We start from the raw sequence: 26,194 nt of genomic DNA on the forward strand, positions 1-26,194 counted from the left end.
AATGACTGGATGTGCATTGTCGGCAATGGGGTATACTATTGTAATTTAGTGGTCAGTCAACCTTTTGCTTTCACATTTCCAATCTTGACTAGCATGTACATTGATACTTTCAACTCTTACCACTTTACTAATATTATTTCATCCGATTCTAGTGGCGAAGTTTGAGATTTCTGACCGGGGGTCGAAAACGTATATATCTAAAAAAATTATATACGAAAACTACATACCTCACACACCCACTAAGCTACGCCATTGGATTCCATCTAAAAAATACTTTAATATAAAGGTTTGAGGCAATACAGACAAATAATATCACTGTATTTGCTTGATCAAAGTTATCTTTAGCATTCAAGACACCAACTGCGCCGGGAGCAATTCCATCTATAAATCTGTTGATTGTTATCCATAACTCGAAGAAGCATGTACTTTTCCACAACTCTTATATTACTCCTTACCATATTGGATATTCTTGTTTATTATTTACAGAAACTACAAGAGCAAGACAATGGCGAGCAGAAAAATTCAGCCTCATCGTCATCTTTGGATAAAAGGATTATGCCCCAAGAAGACAATGGGGAGCTGAAAAGTTCAGCCTCGTCGACATCATTGGATATACGATCCATGCACGAAGAAGACGATGGTGAGAGGAAGGATCCATCCTTGTCATCATCATCACTTTATAAACAGTGTCAAGTTTTTTCACTTGCTGAAATCAAATTGGCAACAAATGATTTTGATGATGCTTTTGTAATTGGAAAAGGTGGGTTTGGTCAGGTATACAAGGGTAAAATCGACTTTGGGGCAAGTACAGATGTTGCCATCAAGAGGTTAGATTGCAATTCCAATCAAGGGGAAACCGAGTTCTATGCAGAGATTGAAATGCTTTCCAAGATTCGCCATAGTCATATTGTCTCTTTACTAGGTTATTGTGAAACAGATATGATCCTTGTTTATGAATACATGCCCAATGGGAGTCTTGAGGATCATCTGCATAAAAAAAGAGCTAATACAACTAGTTATTCTCCACTGACATGGATTCAAAGACTCAATATTTGCATAGATGCTGCTCGTGGATTGGACTACCTCCATACGGGTACAGGTGTCCAGCATCGAGTCATCCATCGTGATGTTAAAAGCTCGAATATCTTGCTGGATGAGAACTTGGCAAGTAAGATTGCAGACTTTGGGCTGTCTAGAATTACTCCAGCGTCTCAGTCAGGTGCTACCACTAATGTTTATACGGGTCAGATCGTAAGTACATTTGGGTACATGGATGCTGAATATTTCTCAACTCACAGACTTACAAGAAAATCTGATGTGTATGCATTTGGTGTGGTGTTGTTGGAAGTGTTATGCGGTAGGCCTGCCCTGGATTTTTCATTGGATGAGGAACAGCACAGCCTAGCTGGATGGGCCAAACACTGCATCAAAAGAGGTAATCTAAGTCGGATTGTTGATCCCAGTCTGAGGGGACAAGTCTCGGCTAAATGCCTAAAGCATTTTGGGCAAATTGCATATGAATGCCTCCGTACTTCTTCAAAGGATCGACCAACGATGACTGTGATTTTGGGTAGGCTTGAGTTGGTGCTAACATGGACAATGCAGAGTGTGGAGAGGGCTAGTAATAGGAAATACCTTGGATGGTCACTGTTCTTAACCAAAGCTCCATGTAAGTTTGATTATTTTCTGTTCTCAGCTTTATGTCGCTTGTATTTAAGTCCATATGTGTTAAGCAGGGAGTGTGATATCTGATAGAAAGACAGGCGGCCATGATAGCGGTGGTATTGTAACTGCTTCTCAGCGGGTGGTGTCACCTAGTGAGGACGCAACGCCACTGATCTTCAAGGAGTTCACATATTCTGACTTACAGAAAGCCACGTGTAACTTTCGGCGCGATTGCTTTCTTGGAGAGGGTGGTTTTGGGAGGGTTTTCAAAGGGTGGTTGGACAGGGTAACATACACCCCACAGAAGGCTGGCAATGGGCTTCCTGTTGCTATTAAGAAATTAAATCCTGAAACTATACAAGGATTCGAAGTGTGGCAGGTTTGCTTGTTTCTCTGTCTGTCACTTTTGTTATTTTCAGTCTTGCATTGACATATGTTGCAAAAGGCATGCATGAATTATTGAACATCTTCTAATTATACTTGGGTTATTCACTTGTATGTTCTTTATTACAGGTTATAAATTCTTATACGGTCATTTTTCAGTAAATGAAATAGGTTTCTTTGTATATGATGACGTATATATTTGATCGCTAAAGATGAGGACTCTGAAAATAACTATGATGACCATTAAAGTTTCCTGACCTTTGGGAAAAATTAAGCTTGTGAATTCTTATGTGTTTTTTTATTTAATTTGTTTTATTTTTTATTTTTTATTTTTTTTTTTTTGTGACAGACAGAAGTGACTCTTTTGGGAAGGCTTAAACATTTTTATCTATTTATTTTGTTTTATTTTTATTTTTTTGTGACAGACAGAGGTGACTCTCTTGGGAATGCTTAAACACCCAAATGTTGTTAAACTCTTAGGATATTGCCAGGAAAATATGGAGCTGCTTCTTGTTTATGAATTCATGCAAGGGGGAAGCTTAGAGGATCGTCTTTTCAGAAGTAAGTAACTACTTATATACATCAACAAATACGAAAAATGTTGTATCTTTTAGATTTATAAACAATATTTATAAGTTTAATTATGCAGAAGGTGTAGATGCACTACCATGGTCTACGATGATTAAAATAGCCATTGGCGCAGCTCAAGGCATGGCTTTCTTGCATTCAGTAAATGTTATTTACAGGGATATGAAAGCCTCAAATATATTGTTAGATGAGGTAAGCAAAAAAACTAGTATATAACTTTACTTTAAACATGTATTTTCAGGTTCAATGATTTTGATGTTTTAGGTTCAATCATTTTATTACATTGTATTTTCAGGATTATAATGCAAAGGTGTCAGATTTTGGGTTAGCAAAGGTAGGTCCATCCGATGGAATGACTCATGTGTCAACCCGTGTAGTGGGCACCTACGGTTATGCAGCTCCTGAGTATCTGGCTACTGGTTAGTTCTCTTTTTTTTTGGATTAAACTAACTGCATTCCTTCAAATTCTATAGCCCTTTGAATGTAATTAGAGGGTTTTGACTAAAACTTATGAAGGCAAAAGATCAAATACAAATAATCTTAACATACAAATTGAAGGAAAATTCAAAAAGACAAGGTGGCATTTTTGTAATTACCACCAACTATCAAAGTTACTATACAAATGTGAACTCAACCAAAAATACCTAAAAAACACAATTTTTTTTAATATTTTTTATAAAAAAATCGCTAAATTTTGTTAGCAAAAATTTTTCTTTTTTTTTTGCTGCTACTAAAAGTAGCGATTTTTTAATAAAAATGTTAAAAAAAAAATAAAATAATTTGTGTGTTTTTTTATAGATTTTTTAGGTTTTTTGGGGGTTTAGTTTTTAGCATTTTAGCTTGGGAGGGGGGTTGGGGGGGGGGGGGGGGTTAGGTTTTTTAGGTATATTTGTAGAGTAACTTTGATAGTTATTGATAATTACAGAAATGCCACCTTGTCTTTTTGAGTTTTCCTTCAATTTGTATGTTTAGTATGTTAAGATTATTTGTACAAGAACTTTCCCCAACTTATGAAATAGTTTGTTTGATCATAAGATAGTAACAAAGTTTCATAATTGTTTCACTTTGATCACTTTCTGATAGATATTGCATACGTATTAGTATATTATAATAGTATAAGGGGGGATAGTGTAACTAATACTTATATAAATAAGGCAATAGTCATTTAGTATTGGGAGAGGAGATAATTTAGGAAGTTGTTAGGCTCTTGTGTTAGCATGAGAAGGGCATAGCCCTGGACCACTTCGGTGGCGAGTAATTGTATTACCTTTTTCAGTTTTATCAAATATAATTACAGATTTACCTTCATCATCGTCATTTAATTCTGTTACCTATCACTGGTCCGACCTGCCATTGCTCTACTTCCATCACCTTCTGCTTCAATCAGATCTATATTCGTTTTCGGATCTGTGTTTCAGTCGGATCTCAGATCCAATTTCCGCCTCAACATCGTCTCAGATCCATTTTCAGATCCGTCAGTTCTACCTCCATTTCGTTTCAGATCTGCTTCAATTTCATCCTCTGTTTCGATTTCTGCTTTCAATCGTTCGATTTCTGAATCTATTCCCAGGTTCCTTATCGTATTTCATTTCCGATTTATTGTCCATTGCTCGTCTCAATTCACTGTTAATTTCCGATTCCATTTTCACGTCATTTTCCGATTTCAATTATGGTGAATCATAATGCTCGTTTGGATGCTCATGAGCAATTGATTCAGAAACTTCAGGGCGATTTGACCGCTCAGTCTTCGCGTTTGGATTCCATAGCAGCGGCTCTAGAGGCGGATCGTTTGGAGAATTCCGAGTTCCGTAAAATGATGGCGGGTTTTGTACGCCAACAGGAGAAGAAGATGGCAGATGACGGGTCATTCGGCTCTGCAATTTTCGATTCCGGTGGGGGTTCTCAGGGTCCTTCGCATAGCCTTCCTTATGCGGTGAAGAAGGTGAAACTTCCAGAATTTTGTGGTTTCGATCCACAGGGCTGGATTCAGAAGGCTAATTTGTATTTTGACATCAACCAAACTCCGGACACGCTGCGCCTCCGTCTCGCTCAGTTGAGCATGAGTGGGGTCGCTCAACACTGGTTTACGGTGCTTAAACAGGTACATGATTCCCTTACTTGGTCTGATTTTCAATCAGAGTTGTTACAACGATTCAGTGGTTTGGAAATTCACAATCCGTATGAACAACTAGCCACCATTCAACAATCGGACTCGATTCATGATTACATTGAAGATTTCGAGTATTTGTTGTCTTTGATTCCTCGTTTACCAGAATCTCAGACTTTAGGATATTTTGTTGCTGGTCTGAAGGAGGATGTCAAACAGCGGGTTCGTTTACATCGTCCAACTTCGTGCATTGATGCCATGTCCTTGGCTAAGGATGTTGAATTGATGCTTCGTCCATCGGATTCCTACTCCTTGCGGTCTCGTTTTCGGTACTATTCTCATGCTGGACTGTCATGGTCGGATCCCGGGACCGGGCCTCGGCCGTTGGGTACTATGGTGTCCAAATTTACGGGGACTTCTGGCCCTACCAGTGGACATGTCAGCTCTCGCGATCGCGGTGTTCGTTCTCTATCTCGTACCGAGTGGGAGGAACGCCGGAAGAAAGGACTATGCTACAAGTGTGGACAATCTTATAGTCCTGCTCATAAGTGCCCGGAGGGAAAACTTCGGGTGTTACTCCTCGGGGATGATGAATCAGATGGCATTGAAGGATTGCATTTTCAGTTGGAGCATACGGACCTTCTGGACCAATAGAGGATTTCTTTCAAGACTTGAGGACAAGTCTTGTCTTATGGAGGGAGTATTGATAGATATTGCATACGTATTAGTATATTATAATAGTATAAGGGGGGATAGTGTAACTAATACTTATATAAATAAGGCAATAGTCATTTAGTATTGGGAGAGGAGATAATTTAGGAAGTTGTTAGGCTCTTGTGTTAGCATGAGAAGGGCATAGCCCTGGACCACTTCGGTGGCGAGTAATTGTATTACCTTTTTCAGTTTTATCAAATATAATTACAGATTTACCTTCATCATCGTCATTTAATTCTGTTACCTATCACTTTCATATTATTCCACTATTGTGAAGTTTTCAATGATCGGTTAAACTAAACGGATCACAAGGAACTGAGTATATGTAGTTACTTTTTCACACAGTTTAAACAGTTACTAAGAATTTTATAAAAAAGGAATGGTGTGAAACTTGAGTGATCTACATGACACATAGTAATGAAACTTGGTTATTTTTTAGACACATTTTTCCTTAGATTAAGAATTAGATAAGTTTTTCGGAAATGGTTACTATGATACACAAAGCTTAATTAATCTTTATGAAATAGTAACAGATACTCTTCTTCTTCGGTTTTAATTTTTACATGGTTTATAAATTATAACGGTGGCGTTGCTTTGCAATTACAGGCCACTTTTATGTCAAGAGTGATGTTTATGGTTTTGGAGTGGTAATGCTTGAGCTTATAACAGGGTTACGAGCTCTTGACCGCAATCGACAAGGCGCAAAAGTGAACTTGGTGGAATGGACTAGGCCTTTCTTGACAGATAAGAGAATACACAAAATTATGGATCCTCGATTGGGAAAAAATTACCCTGCAAAAGCCGCTCGTAAAGCTGCTGAGCTCGTCGTAAGTTGCCTTAAACAAGAGCCCAAGAGCCGGCCTTCTATGGAGGAAATAGTGTCGTGTTTACAAGATATTAATGCTATCAGTTTGAAACCAAGAAAGTAAAAAGGCTAACCCTATCTGTCATTGAACCTACATAACAAACAAATATCAAGTAATTGCCATCATCAAGACCACCAGTTCTGAAATAAGAATGAAATAGGTATAGGAGCATATATAGAGAATGCAATCCCACCTTTTTTTTCTCTCCGTTTCTTTCCAATTTAAAAGGACGGATTTTAGCTTAAAAACTGCTTCCTTTCTTTTCTCCTCTCTTCCTTTGTCTCCATAAAAAAAAAAACAAAAAGCTCTGGAATACAACTTTTCCTTACTTCCTTCCAAATCATTTCTCTTCTCTCTTTAAATGAAACTCGGGAACACAGTGTAAGTTCATGTTTGTTCCTAAAGCTAGTCATTGAGAAATTGCAATTCATATACCATGTATCTGTTAAGTACATAATTTCTTTATGTACATAAAGAGTTTGAACTTACGTAGAGCTTTGGTTAGAATAATCTTATTTAAGGTTATTTCTAGTTTCTACTTAACTATGACAAATGTGTGTTTCAATATCCATCAATGTGTATACTTTATGCATAAACTCCATTCAATTAGTTTGTTCATCTTGAATTGTGAAATCATCACTTAACAAGGTTAACACATATCTTAACTACGACATTATTGCTATCATGATACATTAATTAGGCCTTTATTTGTGTAAACAATACTAGACATGACATACTATTTATAGGAACCATCGGGAATTGATAAGTAATGGTGAATGACATACTATACTAGATGAACTCACTATGTTTCTGGGGCTTAAAAGACGCATCCCGCGCATGATCCGCCGCTCCAAGAACGCGTGAGGTTGCCAAATTTGAAAATAGTTTTGGTCAATGGTTAATTTTGTAATTTTCCTTTATTTTCATCTAAGATTCAATATTAGTTTTATTTGAATTTGTCAAATATAACATATTTTTTGTTCGTTGTAGTTATGAAAACGAAACTGAACTCGTACTGATCGAACAAAATGAGTATAGATGCCTCTCTTAGTGTTTATGTTTTTCAATTGAGACTCAAATTCAATTCCCACTTGTGTTACATTGTGTGAGGTTGTCAATTTAATTCCCGAGCCCAACCGGGTTTTCGTCCCACCGTGTGTTACCTGACACAAAGCTCTACAGTTGTCTTCCTCTTCTCTAGGTTGGTAAAACTTGCACATGTATCCACTATCACACATGCTTTTGACTTTACCAATTATTATTTCTCTACAAATACAAATGCTTGTAACTTCAAATCATTCAAAGGGTTTTTAATTTTATGTTCTTCATATCCGGTAAAAAGTAAACACCTAAATTGCTTCCAGATTCTCAGATAGGGTTTCAAACATTCATTGTTACCTAGGGCACCAACTGAACTGAACACAGCCTTGTTAATGTTCGTTTCGCATTCAACTTGTTCACCAACACAAACAAACCATTTTTATAAAAAAAAAACAGCAACATTCTTAATTCTAATCATTAGACATAATTATGATAATCATGAACATAAATAATTATCCCAAAACAAAGGCACAAGTCAGACATAAGAAGCATAAACATAGTTATCCCACAATAATGCTGTAAAGATCTAAGTTTTTAGTGACTGAACATAAACTAAATAATACAAATTACCATGAACGGACATAAACGAACATGTTAACGAACATACAATTGAACAAGCACGACCTCTTGTTCATGTTCATTCATTTATTTAATCAAACGAAATTCCTTATTCATGTTTGTTCATTTATTAAACTAACGCTCCCGCCGAACGGTTCGTTAGTGATAGAGACAGTAGGTTCGCTAAACGTTCGGTTCACTTAGGCTACACGGTATGGGGCCGTCCCCTCATTTCATTCCCTTTTCACTTCCATTCACAATTTTAACCCCAATATTTCATCTCTCTCACATAATTTTTTTATAAATCTTCTCCCACTTTTATAAACCTTTATACTCTATCATGGATCCCTTCAACAACCCGAACAACCCGAACAATCCCAACAATCCCAACAACCCGACCCAACCGAATGTTTTCTCGGTTCCGGGATATTATCCGACGCTAGAACCGAACCAATTCTCGCAATATTCATCAAATGCGTTTGCATCATTTCAACACTCGCCATACCAATTCGTTCAAACTCTCAAAATCAAGCCCTTCAACAAATGATGATGCGGGGTGCTTATAATTTCCCACCGAACCCGACAACACCTGTTCAACCCCAACCGATCCCGACGCAACCCTTTCAACAATCCGAACCCGACGGCGATGTGGAGGTTGTTCCCGAAACCCAACCGCCTAAAGGAAAAGGAAAACGAAACAAAGGCAAGCAAGTGGTGGGTGATCAACCGTCCAAACCGAAGGCGACTAAGTGGACGCCAATCGAAGAAGAAGCCTTAGCCAAGGCTTACATTGGCATGTCTAACCACCCGACAAAAGGTTCGTATTTTTTTTAAGGTTTATACATTTTTTTTGTTTATTTTTTCTTAACAGTTTGTTTTTTTTTTAAAGTTTAAGTTTTTTTTTGTTTTTTTTTTTCTTAACAGTTGGTTTTATAATTGTTTTAAAGTTTGTTGATTTTTTTAAAATATAATTTTTTGTTAACAGTTTGTATTTTTTTAAAGGTTTTTTTATTTTTGTTAACACTTTATATATTTTGTTTATTTTCTATAGGTAATAACCAAACGGGTGACGGGTTTTGGTCCAAGGTTTTGGCGAAGTTCCTCGGCCTTATGGACCAAGGCGCGTATCGAGATGTCGACTCGGTTTCATCAAAGTGGCGGAAATTGAATGCGTCCATCAATAGGTTTTGCGAGGAATATGATAAGTTATATACAAGTGGGCGTCGTAGCGGCATGAGCGACGACGATGTGTTCCAAAAAGCGTTGGACAAGTATAAGGCGAACAACGGTGGTACCAACTTTACACACGTTCGCGCGTGGGCAATTCTAAAAGACGATCCAAAATGGGCGCCGATTCCCAACGAGGTGGAGATGGCGAAACGCCAAAAAACATCGGAAACGGGTAGTTTTAGCGCCGGTGGATCGGACGCGAGGTGTCAAATAAACTTAAATGATGACGCCGACTTTGACGAAGAGGAGTACGCTGTACATGAAGCGGAGCGTCCACCGGGCCGAGACAAATTAAAGAAGGAGCGGGCCAAGGGGAAAGAAAAGGAAACGGTGGACCCGAAGATGGAAGAGTTTATGGAAAACTTAAAAATGTACAACGAAGTCTCGGCCCAAAAGAGACGAAGGCGAAGGAGCGGGCCGTCGAAGAAAAAGCTCGTGTAGCGGAAGAAAAGTTACGCGAGAAGGTCCGATTGTCGAATGAGATAATCACGGATGAAAAAATTCGGCTCAAGGAATGGGAAATGATAACGATGGATGTCGATCAGTATCCCGAGCCGAAACGTTCGATGTTGAAAAAACTTCAAACCTATTACGGAAGCAATCAAGCCACTGAATCTGCCCCAAGATTCAGTCAATCCTGTCAAATAGCCAGCACCAATCAGTTACATATCATATATTTATTTTTCTTGATTATTGCCTTGATTTAGGCTGTACCTTTGTATATTTAATCTCCATTCCTGGATGTAAAGAATCAATTCATTTTACCAATTATTCTGTACCTTATATGGTATCAGAGCTCTGATCACAGCTCCTCCGAGTTTTCCGATCCATAACTCCGACCAGTTCCCTTTTTTTCCGATCACCCATGGCTACCACTACCACTATCATCACCCTCTCTACTCACACCCATTTTCCCATTCAAGTGGTCCCAGATAACTTCATATCATGGCGCAAACAAGTCCTATCAACCCTTACGGGTCTCGAACTTGAGCAGTTTGTTGACGGGAAAACCGAACCACCACCCAAGGTACTCGAAGGCAAACCAAACCCGGCATACCGATTATGGTTCCGTCAAGATCAGATACTGCTCGGAGCACTCCTTGGCAGCTGCTCCGCCACTATTCTCCCCATAGTTTCATCTGCTGCAACATCTCTTGAACTTTTTCAGCGCCTCACCGAAACTTATGCGGGTGTCTCTCGCTCCCGTATCATCTCTCTTCGCTCCAAGCTCGCTACAACTACCAAAGGCAACCGGCCTGTTGCGGAATACCTCCGTGAGATGAAATCAATCGCTGATGAACTGGCACTAGCCCAGAAACCGGTTGATGAAGACGACCTTATCGTGCACATCATCACTCACCTCGGGGAAGACTACAAGCAGGTCGCTGCTGCTGTGAAGATGCGGGATACATCTATCAGTTTTTCAGATCTTTTTGAGAAGCTGGTTGACCACGAACGGTCCCTCCTTGAAGCACAACCCGCACCTACACTTACTACCGTTAATAACATGCAAAGACGTCCCTCTTTTTCCCGAGCAACACCGGATGGGCGTGGCTCCTTTGAGCCACGTAACAGCACTCGGAACAACAACTTCGGACAAAGGAACAACCGTCCGCAAAATGGCTCCAATTACCGATCTAACCGAAATAATGTTTTTTGTTATTTTTGTAACATTACAGGTCACGATACCAAAGATTGCAGGAAGCTTGTGCGGTTCCTACAGGATCACCACATCTCCCATCCAACATCCGTATCCTCCAATCCAACAGTTAACTCTTCCGTGTCAAGCTCCTCTCACAATCCGCTTGGCATGTTTGACAGTGGCGCCTCCAACCATGCATCCTACGACCAATCCTTCTTACACGGTCTCTCCGAATATGGCGGACCGGATGAAATTGTGTTAGGAAATGGTAAAACTCTTCCCATTTCTCATATTGGTCACACATCTATTCCGACTAATTCACGTTCCCTACAACTAAAAAATGTGCTACTTGTTCCAAATTTGCGTAACAACCTTGTTTCTGTTGCTAAACTTTGTAAAACTAACAAGGTTTCGGTTGAATTTTTTCCCTTTCATTTCTTTGTTAAGGACCTTCGCACGGGGGCGCGTCTAATGCGGGGAGTGAACATAAATGATGTATATTATGCACCTAGCTTCATCCCTCAAAGTCCAAAGCAAATCAATTCAAGCTCCACCTTCTCGAAGTCACTTCTTTCTTGGCACCACAAGTTTGGACATCCTTCAATCAAAGTTCTAAAAGCTTTACTAAATAATTTAGGACTCAAGTACAATAAAATGTTGCAAACTCCTTTTCATTGTAATGCATGTTCTTTAAATAAAAGCCATAAAATGCCATTTGGAGCAAATTCATTCAAGGTGTCTAAACCATTAGAACTCGTTTACTCCGATGTTTGGGGTCCCGTACAAAAATCCAATGATGGTTACACATACTACGTCATATTTGTTGACTATTTCTCAAAGTATACGTGGTTATACCCAATGAAAAGAAAATCCGACGTTTCCATCCTTTTTCCACAATTTAAACTATTAGTCGAAAAAATTTTTCGCACACCTCTCATCTCCCTTTTTTCTGACAATGGAGGTGAATACATTGGCCTCCTCCCCTACCTCCAAGAACATGGCATCTCGCATTTCACCACACCTCCACATACTCCGGAACAAAATGGTGTTGCCGAACGGCGACATCGTCACATCGTCGAAACCGGCTTGTCTCTCCTTCATCACGCTAATCTACCGCTTCCATTTTGGACCCATGCCTTCCAAACCGCTGTCTATCTTATTAACCGTCTCCCTACACCAATCCTTGATAACCATTCTCCATTTCAACGTCTTTACAACACTCCTCCAATCTACACAAAACTCAAACCTTTTGGGTGTTTGTGCTTCCCTTGGCTACGACCTTATGCTCCTTCTAAACTCCACCCACGTTCCATTAAATGCATCTTCCTTGGCTATTCCTCCTCCAAATCCGCCTACAAGTGCTATGACCCCGTGGCTCATCGTCTTTATCACTCTCGTCACGTTGAATTTATTGAACATAGTTTCCCTTTTACATTAACCACTACTCCTAAACTTCCCTCAGTTGAAGTTTTCACCACTAATTCCCATACACCACTCACTTCAAATCTCACTTCTGCCATACCATCCAAACCACCATCCACACTTCCCAATATCCAAACACCTATCGTCCCTTCCACAAATTTTCCACCCGCAGCCCATCCAGCTGACACCACTCAATCCTCTCCAACCCCAACATCTACGAATTCCACCACGTCTTCCTTACCTTCGGCTCCACCTTCACCCACCACAGCATCATCCTCAAGCCACTCCTCAACCACTGCTCCGGCTCCCTCCCCTACACCCACACACACCCGACCCCAACGAACTCACAAACCTAATACCAAATACTTTAATCCCGATATGGTCAACACTACCACCGTTCATCCTATACCCGCTACCCTTGAACCTACCTCCCACACTCAAGCCCTCAAAGACCCAAAATGGCGGCACGCAATGGATAGCGAATTTAATGCCCTTCTTCGAAATGGGACATGGGAGCTTGTTCCTAACACCGCCCATACACCCATAGGGTGTAAATGGGTATTTCGGATCAAAAGAGCCCCTGATGGCTCAATTGAGAAGTACAAAGCCCGCTTAGTCGCCAAAGGCTTCCATCAACAGTACGGGAAAGATTACTTCGAAACCTTTAGTCCAGTCTCAAAACCGGTCACCATTCGCCTCATTCTATCCATTGCGCTCTCCAAAAACTGGCCGTTAAAACAACTTGATGTTAATAATGCGTTCTTACACGGCACATTAACGGAAGAGGTCTACATGATGCAACCTCCTGGGTATGTAAATCCTCAACACCCTCACCATGTTTGCAAGCTACGAAAATCTTTATACGGCTTGAAACAGGCCCCTCGGGCGTGGTACAATGAACTTACCACATTTCTCCTTAACTTTGGCTTCCAAAAATCTCTTGCTGACCCATCTTTGTTCATCTACAACAAAGGGGCCATCACATCCTATCTCCTTGTCTATGTTGATGACCTCGTCTTAACCGGTAACAACAATAACTTTCTTGACTTCTTTACCACATCCCTTGCCAATCGGTTCTCCATTAAAGACCTTGGCTCTCTTCATCATTTTCTTGGTATCGAAGCAATCCAAACCACAAATGGTCTTTTTCTTTCACAACACAGGCACATCCAAGATCTTCTCACAACCTTCCATATGGATGGTGCCAAAGATGTTCACACACCTCTCGGAACCGCGGACACACTTTCTCCGCATGACCGGTCTCCAAAAATTGATCCTACTCCTTACCGAAAACTTGTCGGTTCGCTTCAATATTTGGCTTTCACTCGGCCCGATATTTCCTATGCCGTTAACAAGTTATCTCAATTCATGCACATGCCAACACAAACCCATTGGCAAGCACTCAAACGCGTCCTACGCTATCTCAAGGGCACCATCCACCATGGTCTCTTTCTAAATCGATCTTCTTCTCTTGATCTATCGGCCTTTTCAGACTCGGATTGGGGTGGAATTCTGGATGGGGGCCGCTCAACTACTGCATATCTTATATACTTGGGATCAAACATTATATCGTGGCGATCTTGTCGACAAAAATCTGTTTCTCGCTCGTCTACCGAAGCGGAATACAAGGCACTTGCTAATGCTACTGCTGAATTAATTTGGGTACAAAATTTACTTAAAGAACTTGGCATTCAAACAACACATACTCCCACCTTATTCTGTGACAACACAGGGGCAACTTACTTATGTGCTAATCCCATTTATCACTCCCGTATGAAACATGTTGCACTTGATTACCACTTTGTTCGTGAACGGGTCTCAAATGGTCTGCTCAAAGTTCTTCACATCAACACTGCCGATCAACTTGCTGATGTCCTTACAAAACCACTACCTCGCCAACCGTTTCAACGATTTCGCTCCAAGATCGGAGTCTCCAACGGATCCTCCATCTTGCGGGGGCGTATTACGGAAGCAATCAAGCCACTGAATCTGCCCCAAGATTCAGTCAATCCTGTCAAATAGCCAGCACCAATCAGTTACATATCATATATTTATTTTTCTTGATTATTGCCTTGATTTAGGCTGTACCTTTGTATATTTAATCTCCATTCCTGGATGTAAAGAATCAATTCATTTTACCAATTATTCTGTACCTTATAAAACCGACATCATGAAGAAGCATAATATTATTTAAGTCTATGTTTTTTTTTAGTTTATGTTTTGTTTTAAATTTATGTAATGTGGTTTTAATATTAATGAGAATATTTTGTTAGTTTATTTTTTAAATGTTAAAAAAAAGTAGAAGATAAAAAAATATATATATAAAAATGGTGGGGAGGACTATGACTAGGACCATCCTCCCATACCCTCTACTTTTGGGGGATGGACCATCCTTGGGAGGACTATGACGTGACGCCTACGTGGCGAATGGTCCTCCAAGGATGGGATGTCACCATACCGTGTAGCCTTACTAAATCCCCCAATATTCAATTTGTCTATTCTGGTTATTGTGGCTGTGAGCATTGATCTTATGAAAAGAATGTGTGTTGCTCCCACAAGGATAGCTCCATAGGACCATTGACTGAGTCAACGGTGTAAGATTGATTGATGGTCTTGATGTCCAAAATGAGCACATACATAGTAATAAATGGAGACATTGACTGACTTGTAAGTTCAATGGCATAGGTGAGTTTTATGAAACAGATGCCAATTAATGGGAGTTGTGTATAACTTTGCTTTGACATTTCTAACCTTATCATATATACTCATATGTTCATTGAAGTTTCTTTCTCTTTTATATGCAATAATTTAATTTCATCTGATATTCTGTTTCAAACAATGTACTTGGTTGATTCTTAAGAAAAGACATATAAACACCTTAGACAAAAGAACATACTGTGTTTCTTTACAACTCCAAGAAGCATGTATCTTTCCACTGCTCTTATATTATACTTTACTATATTGGATGTTCTTATATATTATCTGCAGAAACAACATGAGGAAAACAATTCATCCCTGTCATCATCGTCGGATCAACAATCTCGACAAGTTGATAACCATGGTGAGAAGAAGGGTCCATCCACATCCACATCATCATCACCAGATGAACGCTGTCGACAGTTTACGCTTGCTGAGATCAAAGCAGCCACCAATGATTTTGATGACGCTTTTGTCATTGGAAAAGGCGGGTTTGGTAAGGTATACAAGGGTAAAATCGACTTTGTGGAAACTACAGATGTTGCCATCAAGAGGTTAAATCTTGATTCCAATCAAGGTGCGGCCGAGTTTTGGGCAGAAATCGAGATGCTTTCCAAGTTTCGCCATAGTCATATTGTATCTTTACTAGGATATTGTGAAAAAGAAATGATCATTGTTTATGAATACATGCCCAACGGAAGTCTCGAGGATCATTTGCATAAAAAAAGCGCTTACGGAAGTAATTCTTCACCGCTGACGTGGATTCAAAGGCTCAATATCTGCATAGGTGCTGCACGTGGTTTAGACTACCTCCACACGGGTACAGGTGTGCAACACCGAGTCATACACCGTGACGTCAAGAGTTCAAACGTCTTGCTGGACAATAATTTAACAGCTAAGATTTCGGATTTCGGGTTATCCAGAACCGGTCCCGCATATCAGCCAGGTTCTAGTTCTACTCCCAATGTTTATACAGATCAGATCAAAGGGACGTTCGGATACATGGATGCTGAGTATTTCTCAACTCGCAGACTGACTAGAAAATCTGACGTGTATGCATTTGGTGTGGTTTTATTAGAAGTGTTGTGTGGTAGGCCCGCTTTGGATTTTACATTGGATGAACAGCAACATAGTTTATCGGTATGGGCCAGACAATGCATCAAAGAAGGTAAGATTGATCAAATTATCGATCCAAGTCTGAGAGGGGAAGCCGAAAGTAACTGTCTAAAAGAATTTGGGCAAATTGCGTATGAATGTATTCTTAATTCTTCAAAGGATCGACCCACGATGACTAAAGTGCTGGCACGGCTCGAGTTTGTGTTAAGTTGGACGTTGCAGAGTGTGCAAAGCGCTACTAATCGGAAACATGCTGGAAAGTCAATGTTTATTGGGAAAGCATGGTCAATGTTTTTGACCAAAGGTGCAAGTAAGTTCTGTTACATTCAGTTCTTATATTATGAATCTTTCTTTGTAACTCGTTTTTTTAAGCGTTAGTTATTGGTTAAGCAGGGCGTATGAGTCCGAATATAAAGAAACTTGGGCAAAACATTAGCAACAAAAAGAAAAGCTTCATGATGGCGAAAGGTGGTGGTGCGCAACTGGTAGTGCCGCCTAGGGGACGACCGATAATGATACCGAAGTTGAAGATGTTCACGTTTTCTGAGCTGAAGACCGCCACAAAGAATTTCGGTCAGGAATCGTTCCTTGGAGAGGGTGGTTACGGGAAGGTTTTCAAAGGGTGGTTGGATAGCGTGACACTTGCCCCACAGAAGACCGGTGATGGGATTGCAGTGGCCATCAAGAAATCAAGTCCCAACAGGTGCCAAGGTCTCAACGAGTGGCAGGTCCATATTTTTAAATTGTTTTAAAGTATTTACCTTTAGTATATTATGATAATGTTTGTTTTAGAAAAGTGTTTAAAATGGCAAAATCAGATTGTGAATTTTGTGTGTTTTGGTGACAGGCAGAAGTGAAGTTCTTGGGAACATTTAGCCACCCGAATGTTATTAAGCTCTTTGGATATTGCTGGGAAGATAAGAATTTTCTTCTCGTTTATGAATATATGCAGGGAGATTTGGATACGCATCTCTTCAGGGGTACGTATTCAAATCTACGCCAACGAATACAGAAAATAGATTTATAAACACTTTATTTAAAATTGGATTTTGCAGAAGGCACAGAACCACTTTCTTGGGACACAAGGGTTAAGATTGCAATGGGAGCAGCTCAAGGCCTTGCTTTCTTGCACACTACAGAAAATAATGTCATTTGCAGGGATGTGAAATCCTCAAATATTTTGTTAGACAAGGCATGTATAAGCAAATCAAATTTGCTTCAAATATACGTATACGCTTATGGTTGCACACCTTAAAAATGTTGATGATTTGGGTTTGATACTTTAGTTTAGTTACTTGTCAAGTTAACTTTTATATTGAATATTTCAGGATTTTAACGCGAAGCTTGCGGATTTTGGGCTGGCAAAGTTAGGCCCGCTTAATGGAGAGTCTCATGTCTCAACAGGCATAGCAGGCACCTATGGCTATATGGCTCCTGAATATGTGGCCACTGGTTAGTTCTATTAATATCAGAGTAAAATGCACGGATAGTCCATGTGGTTTGGTGAAATTTCACCTTTAGTCCTCAACTTTTCAAAATTACACTCTTAGTCCCTATGGTTTGACAAGTTGTTACTCAGATAGTCCCCAAAACGGATGGAGGTTAGTTTTCCTGGTTAAGTGGGTGTGAAATGACAAGGACTATCCGAGTAACAACTAGTCAAACCACAGGGACTATCCGAGGAACCTTCATCCGGTTTAGGGACTATCCGAGTAACTACTTGTCAATCCACATGAACTAAGAGTGTAATTTTGAAAAGTTGGGGACTAAAGGTGAAATTTCACCAAACCACAGGTACTATCCGTGCATTTTACTCATTAATATCACAATCACTTTAAAATGTGCATTCAAAGTTTCAAACACTCCTCTTAGCTTTGTTTTAAAAGCATGTCTTATTAGAATGTAATCTAGACTTAGATTAGTTTAATTATGTATTTAAATTAGATATAGGTCACATGGTAGAAAGCAAAAGTCAAAGGCCATTATTTTGTGTTTAATAACAGTTTTCTGGCCCCAAATGAAGGGGTATAACCACCTTGTTAGTACCGTTTCATAGGTTATATACAATGTTTTAAAATCCGGTTTTTATATCGTACCGGATTTGGTTTAGAAACGGGTTTAACCGGGTGTATCGGGCGGTTCAACCAGATGTACCGGACGGTTTAACAGGTTCTACTGGACCGCTCAACCGGTACAGCCGGGTGTATATGCACAAAAGTGTAAAGAATCGTGGGTCAATTTTATAATACAAAATCATCTGCTTTGACTTTTCGCTGCAGACCAGCATCTGTGTAATTGATCCCTTGTTCTTATTATGATTCTTTTGAATTTATATATAATGTTTCGTAATTAAGTGTTCTTGATATCCAACATGTCTGAGGCGCGAAGAGCACGAGATGATCGGGAAAACGTCTCAGGGTCGTGAGGCGGTGCCTCATGCACATCTGGGTCAAAATTGGGGTTGTTAGGAGGGTGAGGTGTACGTGAAGCTCTCGCCCCACACCTCAACTTTTGGGACTTAAATGTCTCACGCTTTTTAAATCAATCTCCTTAGACTAGTTACTTTGCCTGTCTTCACATGTTGATCATTGTTTTTTACTATGTAGTTGCTCTATCATTGTTGCATAATCTATGAAAAAGTTAACAATGGTGTTAACCTGCGATTATAGGTCGGTTATATGTCAAGAGTGACGTTTATGCTTTTGGAGTGGTGATGCTCGAGATAATAACAGGGTTAAGAGCATACGACTATACTTATAACAGCATGAAGCAAAACTTAGTGGAGTGGGCTAAACCTTTCTTAATCAACATAAAAAAATTACAAAACATCATTGACCCGCGGTTGGACCAAGATTACAAAAGGCGTTATGAAAGCTGCCGAGCTCATCCTAAGCTGTCTTAAATCAAAACCCAAGAACCGGCCTTCTATGAAGGAAGTTGTCTCAAGTCTGCAAGGTATCAGTGAAACTAAAACGAAACCGAGCCAGTCTAAGTCAAACGAGAATTCGACAAGTGTAATTAATGAACAAAGGTCTAATGATTGTTACCATCAAAGCCACCATTGGTCTCCCCTTCGGTCAAAGCAACGCAGAGGAGCTTGGTCAACAAGCAGTCAGTTATTTGGTTTTGAAATGTGCATCGGTTTAAAGCGAGAAGATGACTCGTCGACCGAAACAAAATCGAAAAGAGGGTAAACAAAAATAAACAATGGGAGATGATTAGTATAACACACAATAGTAGCTTACACCACACGCGATAACAACTTATACGCTATGCATTGCGAGTTGTACCTTTATTATCTACAATCTACTAAACATTTCAATGTTTCATACATCATACAAACCTTCTACTTATTGACTTGCTGCAACTAAAAATAACAGCATCAGTTCCAGCAAAACCCTGCATTTTCTCAAATTCATAACTGTTTTCGACTCGTCATACGGTACAACCCAACAATGCATACAATACAACCTTAAAATACATACACTACAACAACACAATGCATCAGCCACAAAATCCTACAAGCATCACAGGGGCACAATCTTCACATATGCAAAGTAAAAGCCGCATACCGAAACTTTGTGCACCAACTTCCTAAAACCTGAAACCGTGGGTGCACCAGATGTCACGACCATCGACCTAACTGTTTGGAAAGTCGAGAACCGTGGTGAATGATGGTGCACCAGGGTCACCCTTTTACAAGGGTGCGTTACTACCTAAACTACTGCCAATACGAATTGGTGGCTCGCGTAGAGCTAGCCGAATGGTCCCGGTTTTATATGATTGATACACATCGAGACACTCTTCTACATCGGCATCACACGTTAGTAAGACCCATTCGGAATCATCATCGAGGTACCTTAGGTGATACCCACTGGTATCATTCAAGCTAAACCTTTTCGCGGTTTCTTGCATCAATTCTTTGTAACCCCAATCTTTTTGCATCCGAAAACGGATCTTTTCTTCGCCAAAAGTTACCTTGACCCTCCAAGGATGGCCTTCTGGTTTAACACGCGGTTTAGGGGGACGATCTTGACTCTCTTCAAGTAGTTTATGACTATGGGATCGTTTAAAGATCTTTGGTTCCTGATCTTGATCTTGATTTTGATCGCTTGATGCATGAGATGTGTGAATCGCTGCAGCGCTTTTGGCTCTTTTTAGAGCACCGCCACTTGTATCTTGATCAACGGTTGGAACACTGTGAGTCCCACCGGAGAAAGAATGACTGGAACTCGAACTCTGGCTGCATGAAGTGGCCTTATCGTCGATAGTTTTGTTCTTTGTAGCCGGGAACGAGAGACGAGTCTTTTTTGACGTGTCCGGAGAAGCGAGCTTTGGAAAGTTTGAATAGAAAGACTCGATCTGAAACGAGCCCGACCCACCATGCACCGAGTCCATTACAAGTTGAATCTTTCTTAACGAGTGTCCGACTTTCTTGATCTTCCGAGATGGCCACCGTTGAATCCCGTGTTGTCTGCATATCCGTTTCAAAGTCGTCGGACAAACTGCAGTTACAATAACACGAGTTCAAGATTTGAATATGCGAATTACCGAATCCATCTTACACGAACTAACCAATTGCCACCGCTATAAAGAAGTTTGTTTGTAATTAAAAAAATAACAAAAACAAAAACCTACCACCCATATTCTTGGCGGCATCTTTCAGGCTGCCAGCAAAATGCTGCCTTAGCATTTCTAAAGTAATTGTTTTCTCCAGTTTGGCACCAGCACGTCGTTTCTCAACGCCTGAACCCGAATTTGAGCCCGAGCCCGACCCAGTGCCCGGACCATGACCATGACCATAACCATCTATTTCTCGAACTTTTGCAACTGATCCTGTATCAGAAACAGCAAGTAACCCATCATTAACGCCATTTTCCGGCAACTCCATCTCTGCAACGATCCTCAAGCTTTTGCAAACCTTTTGTATATTATCCAACAGCGAATTAATCACCCTTTGTTGTTCTTCGCGATCCTTGCAGTCAACAGGCAAGAAAAACTCCAACACAAAGTCAACCATGTCAGCATATGTTGTTCTGACCCGTACAGCCACAGCAGCATGCAGGTCAAAGATTCTAGCATGATGAGCAAGCGGATATTCGGTTTTCATGTATGATGTCACATCAGGCGAGTAACAGAACAGCTCATTAGATTTGAAAGCTTTGCCTACGACACCTTGACCGATAAACAAGTGATGCTCGGAACAAGCTTCTTGGAAATCTTTAAACCGAGGGTAAGATACGTAGGAAGCGGAATCAACGGTGGAGATGCAGTGGATCAAGTTTTCGTTTGAGTGGCGGCAGCCTGCTTTGCCGCCTTGTTGGATGCATGGGATCCATGTCTGAGCTAATGGTAGATCATGCATTATGCATGCAGATTTCAGTGTTTCATAAATCTCCGGCAATGCAGGATGATAGAAGCCGTTGCTTACCTAATCATTATAAAGAACATTAGTACTAATTTGTTGAAATATTGTTGCATTTTCTTTAGAGTAAAATGCCATTTTTGTCCCTGAGGTTTGGCCTTTGCGACTTTCGTCCAAAGGTTTGTTTTTCGCATATGGATCCAAAAGGGTTAAAATATTGCCATTTTCATCCAGCCCGTTAACTCCATCCATTTTTCTCCATTAAGTCGGGGGTATTTCTGTGTTTTTTGCTAACTTAAAGGGCAATTTGGTCTTTTTACATAAAGTGAAAGACCGAATTGCCCTTTAAGTTAACAAAAAAGACAAAAAACCCCTAACTTAACGGAGAAAAATGGATGAAGTTAACGAGCCGGAGCCAGATAAAAATGGCAAGATTTAAATCCTTTTGGATCCAGACGCGGAAAAACAAACCTTTGGACAAAAGTCGCAAAACTGACCAAACCTCATAGACGAAAATGGAATTTTACTCTTTTCTTTATTGAATTTGGATTCCAATTACCATGATTTTCTGTGTGTTCGAATCGTCGGAACTCTTGAGATCAACTGCCTATCAAAATCATAAAACTTCTTTTAGATTATTAAAGGCGTAAAATATATAATCTTGAAAAATTAGATAAAAAACACACCTCAAGAGCCTTACAAACACTTTGAATCTCTAAAGTGTAATTAGTCTTCTGAGTAGTCATGATAACTTCAACAACACCAATGCAATCCTTAAGATCTTGACCGAAAACCGGGACCGCGAGACTCCCACGAACATCATGTCTTTTAGCATGAGACACTCTTGGATACTCTTCAACCTTAAAAAGCCGAACATCAGGAGTCCACTCGGGGACTTTTTCCATAAATACCCTTCCGGGCAACCCAACGCTATCTTTAGGATCCCCTTCGGCAGGAAAATGATAACCTTCCGATATGTTTCTATACTTAGAAAGCCGCGGGCAGTTGAACTCAAGCGAGAAAAGCCGTTGACTCGTACTTAAAACTTTCTTTCCGTCTCTGATTTCGGGCAGCCATACTTGAACAAGTACGTTCTTGTCAACCGTGTAATGTCTTATGTTATCGATTGCATGAACCAATCGTTCCATTACAGATAACGAAGGGCCAGAGCTTGCCACCGGTGCAATCCACCATTGGTTGCTTAATTCAGAAAGATTTTCAGACGGATTCGGTAAGTTAACAAGAGTTCTGACTTGGGATTTCGGCGAATTGCGGTCGGGGTCATTTGACTCCGGTTTTTCGGTATTGGATTCAAATTTGGGCCATTGAAACGAAGGGTCGAACAACGGGTTGGAAGCAGAAGGATTATCGTTCAACATTTCGGATCCATCGGTTGCTTGTAACCAACATCCATCTAACAAGAGTTCATCCATGTAATCGAAATCCATGAGTGCATCGGGTGAATTTTCGAGCGTGAAATCGTTTTCATCCATCGTTAATCTTTAATCTAACTACCACAACTTCTGTTTTAAAAGGCGAAAGATTTGTTGTTTATACTCTGCGGTGTATATCTGTCAAAACGGGGAGAACCGAGAAACATTATTCAGATGCAGAACCAAACACCAAGATATTGTACAGAAATTGCTATTTTGACTAGTGTAATTGGTCAAACATCAAGATTTTTTTTGTTTTGAGTTGTCTGAAGGTCAAACATGTCCACATATCATCAATAGATGCAATAAATACATGATAAAAACCCTTAATAAATCAAAAGGGTTCTGTAAAAAAGTTGCTATTTTGACTCTGTAATTAGTCAAACATGTAAAATACATATCAACAGATGTAAAATGATCAATAAGTGGAGGAATCCCAGTTGATGACTTAAAGAGTACCCTATCTAATTCCTACAACAAACCAAAATAACATGGTAAAAACAGCAGAAAATCAGAATATTCAGCAAAGATTTGCTATTTTGACTTATGTAACTGGTCAAACATGTAAGCATAATCATCAAAAGATGCAAAAAGATGAATCAATATTGACATCCCAGTGAAGATTGAAGAACACCCAATACATCATTATAATAATAACACTTAAAAATCTTTTTTTTTTTTTTTTTTTTTTTGCAAATAAATCAAAAATGAAGAAACCCAATCAAGAACACCCAAAAAAATTCCAATTTTAAGTGAAATAAATAATCTAAAATAAAACTAAAAATTCTTGAAGAATCATCAAGTCACCACATTTATATCTAGTCAAGAATTCATAACCTTAAATACCCAAAAGCAAGCAAGTGAAAGAAATAATTTAAAATAAATCTAAAACAAAATCTTGAAAACATATAACAAAAGACCAAACACTGAAACACATGGATCTGGTCAGAAAACAAAAAAAAGAAGAAAAAAAAGAAAAAAAAAAAACAGTTTTTTTAGTTATGTAATTAACAGACAACGGTTAGAAATGATCTTAATATTCTACCTTGTAATCATCCCTGAGTTTCTTTTGTCTCCAATGTTGTTGAAACCTTTTTATACAAGACTGCTGCTTTGTTATTTGTTCAAGATATTCCTTACAATCTAAGAAGCCCCACCATAAACCCCCAAGGGAATCCCACAGCAGATCAAGATCCTTGGTAAAGAAGGAAAGATTCAATTTTTAAGATTGAAGTTTGATGAGAATACAAGTACAGAAAGTAAAGATGGCTGATGTAAGACAATAAATAATTGGTTTTTTGTTGATTTTTTTAGTGTTGGTTTCTTTCTGATGTATGCAAAATTGCAATCTACTTGAGTCAAATTTCATATTTGGCACTAAACTATCAACAAATTCATGATTTTTCTCCCTATGGTTTCATTTATCACTATTCCTGCGCTTTCAGAATTTAAGAGTTTACATCACTTGGTCCTTTTTGTTACTATTGGTTTATATCGATTGAAAACCAAAAAACAAACACTAGTAACGGTTACGATAGTACTGATACTGACTTCGATATTGTTCGGTCGAAATCTACATGGTACCAATATTGTTGGGATAGTATCGGTTTATTTAACCATGAATCGATACCGTACTGACACTCGCTATAACTTATGATACAAAAAAATACTCCACTATAAATAAAACTTTATTTTCAACGAAATTTATATATGGATAAAATATGTGTATTTTACCAATATTAATGATCCCTGTATTGAAAAAATTAATTTGGGTCTACCTCTACCTAGAGGTGTATAAATCGGGTTTTTTTTATAAATCGGTCTGGTTTTTAACCGAACCGGTTATTGTTGCGTGGGGAAACGGATTTAAAAAAAAACGGTTCGGTTTTTTAACCGGTTTTTCAAGACGAGAACCCAAACTGGTATAATCGATTCGGTTCGGTTTATAACCGGTTATTGCCAAAAAAAACGGCTTTTAACCGGTTCTTTAAAACCGGTTTCGAATATCAAGATCCATAGCTGATATACTAACTGGCGTTTTGGTTTGGGTTGGAACCGGTTTCGGTTTTTTTTCCGGTTTCGATCCTAAAACCGGGTTTTTTCTACACCTCTACCCCTCCTTCCATCTACTGTAAGGCTTTCCACTACTCTAACTGGTGTCGTTGCTCGCCTCATCTTCACATGCCCAAACTATCTCAATCTCCTCTCCTTAATCTTATCTGATATTCTAGACACCCCTAACCTTTTCCTGAAAACCTCATTTCTTATTCGGTCTAACCTTGTGTGACCACACATCCACCTCAGCATCCTCAGCTCTGTTACTTCATCCTGTATAATGCAACAATAACAATATTAATGACTAATTCATTTTGTATAACGCAACAATCTCATTGTATTTTGTATAACACAACAATCTCAATGTCTCTTGTATCTCAAATAATAAGTGTTACCATTAGATGCAAAACGTGTTACATATATATCGATGGGCTCTAGTCCTATACATATTTCATATATAAGTGTAATACCTTATCAAAGCAGCAAATTGAATGAGTTAAAAATAGATGAAGTAATAAATAAAATTTGTTCTAATAAAATAAGAATGTGGTTTTGCTCTTAGTCCGTAAAAGCAAACAAAATTATCACGTAATTTCAAAATATTACAAGGAATAAAAGTTTGGGATAATTTATTACATACCCCTCTAAAATTACAAATTTTAAAAATTTCTAATTTAGGTTTTAAGAATATTTTACATCATGCATTAAGAATTCTCCTATATATTAATAATAAGTCAATGAAATAAACAGTAAATTATTATTATATAATAAAATATTATATACAGTTTTTTTATAGGTTTATTCTTTTAATATTCTCCTATATATACTTTTTAAGTTTGATAAGCTTGGTGTTAACCGGTACTTTTATCAAAAATACCGGTTCGTTATTGGTACATGAAGGTAAAAACCAGCACCAGCCTGGTACATAAAATGCTTAAGTCGGTACCGGATTGAGTTTGAGAATCTTTTAGTTCGAGAAATTTGGTACTGCTACCTAGTACCATTTGCTCATCCCTGATCACGGGTACCGTACGAACAACAACGGTATCGTACAACTTTTTTTTAGTTTCAGGGGTAGTGATGAGCTCGGTGCCAACTGATACCGAATCGGTATTGATACAGAAAATACCAGTTACGGTATCGGTATATGAAGGTAAAAACCGGTAGCAAACCGGTACCAGGAACGCCAAACGTCAGTACCGAACTGGTATTTAGAATCTTTCGGTTTAGGAAATTCGGTACCGGTACCCG

General features: G+C 39.2%; 3 protein-coding genes and 1 pseudogene across 3 annotated transcripts; 3 read left to right on the forward strand and 1 right to left on the reverse strand.

The window, feature by feature from the left end:
• The first annotated feature begins 311 nt into the window (after positions 1–311).
• On the forward strand, positions 312–6,920 carry LOC110872277 (probable serine/threonine-protein kinase PBL9). The gene is made up of 6 exons (XM_022121050.2): positions 312–1,669; positions 1,737–2,044; positions 2,475–2,610; positions 2,699–2,829; positions 2,933–3,056; positions 6,065–6,920. Exons 1-6 carry the CDS (start codon positions 421–423, stop codon positions 6,385–6,387), a joined length of 2,271 nt encoding a protein of 756 aa, XP_021976742.1. The 5' UTR covers positions 312–420; the 3' UTR covers positions 6,388–6,920.
• A 1,606-nt stretch (positions 6,921–8,526) lies between these two features.
• On the forward strand, positions 8,527–9,654 carry LOC110869677. The gene is made up of 2 exons (XM_022118912.1): positions 8,527–8,800; positions 9,035–9,654. Exons 1-2 carry the CDS (start codon positions 8,527–8,529, stop codon positions 9,652–9,654), a joined length of 894 nt encoding a protein of 297 aa, XP_021974604.1.
• A 5,175-nt stretch (positions 9,655–14,829) lies between these two features.
• Positions 14,830–19,355, forward strand: LOC110872276 (annotated as a pseudogene).
• Positions 19,292–24,209, reverse strand: LOC110872275 (protein NLP1). The gene is made up of 5 exons (XM_022121048.2): positions 23,934–24,209; positions 22,142–23,026; positions 22,015–22,062; positions 20,729–21,521; positions 19,292–20,595 (listed from the first exon to the last, which is right to left on the reverse strand). The coding sequence occupies exons 2-5, from the start codon at positions 22,946–22,948 to the stop codon at positions 19,787–19,789; spliced, it is 2,457 nt and encodes an 818-aa protein (XP_021976740.1). The 5' UTR covers positions 22,949–23,026; positions 23,934–24,209; the 3' UTR covers positions 19,292–19,786.
• Between the last annotated feature and the right edge of the window lie 1,985 nt (positions 24,210–26,194).

This window comes from Helianthus annuus, chromosome 8, assembly GCF_002127325.2.
Source record: "Helianthus annuus cultivar XRQ/B chromosome 8, HanXRQr2.0-SUNRISE, whole genome shotgun sequence".
NCBI lineage: Eukaryota > Viridiplantae > Streptophyta > Magnoliopsida > Asterales > Asteraceae > Helianthus > Helianthus annuus.

Bases quoted from the DNA above. Each gene is read 5' to 3' on its own strand.
- LOC110869677 (XM_022118912.1), top strand. From the start codon at position 8,527: ATGATGATGCGGGGTGCTTATAATTTCCCACCGAACCCGACAACACCT. The intron at 8,801-9,034 runs GTTCGTATTTTT...TATTTTCTATAG, and splicing joins GTCTAACCACCCGACAAAAG to GTAATAACCAAACGGGTGAC.
- LOC110872275 (XM_022121048.2), bottom strand. From the start codon at position 22,948: ATGGATGAAAACGATTTCACGCTCGAAAATTCACCCGATGCACTCATG. The intron at 22,063-22,141 runs GTGTGTTTTTTA...TGATTTTGATAG, and splicing joins GTGTTTGTAAGGCTCTTGAG to GCAGTTGATCTCAAGAGTTC. The intron at 20,596-20,728 runs GTAGGTTTTTGT...TTGTAACTGCAG, and splicing joins TGCCGCCAAGAATATGGGTG to TTTGTCCGACGACTTTGAAA.
- LOC110872277 (XM_022121050.2), top strand. From the start codon at position 421: ATGTACTTTTCCACAACTCTTATATTACTCCTTACCATATTGGATATT. The intron at 2,611-2,698 runs GTAAGTAACTAC...TTAATTATGCAG, and splicing joins AGAGGATCGTCTTTTCAGAA to AAGGTGTAGATGCACTACCA. The intron at 3,057-6,064 runs GTTAGTTCTCTT...TTGCAATTACAG, and splicing joins TCCTGAGTATCTGGCTACTG to GCCACTTTTATGTCAAGAGT.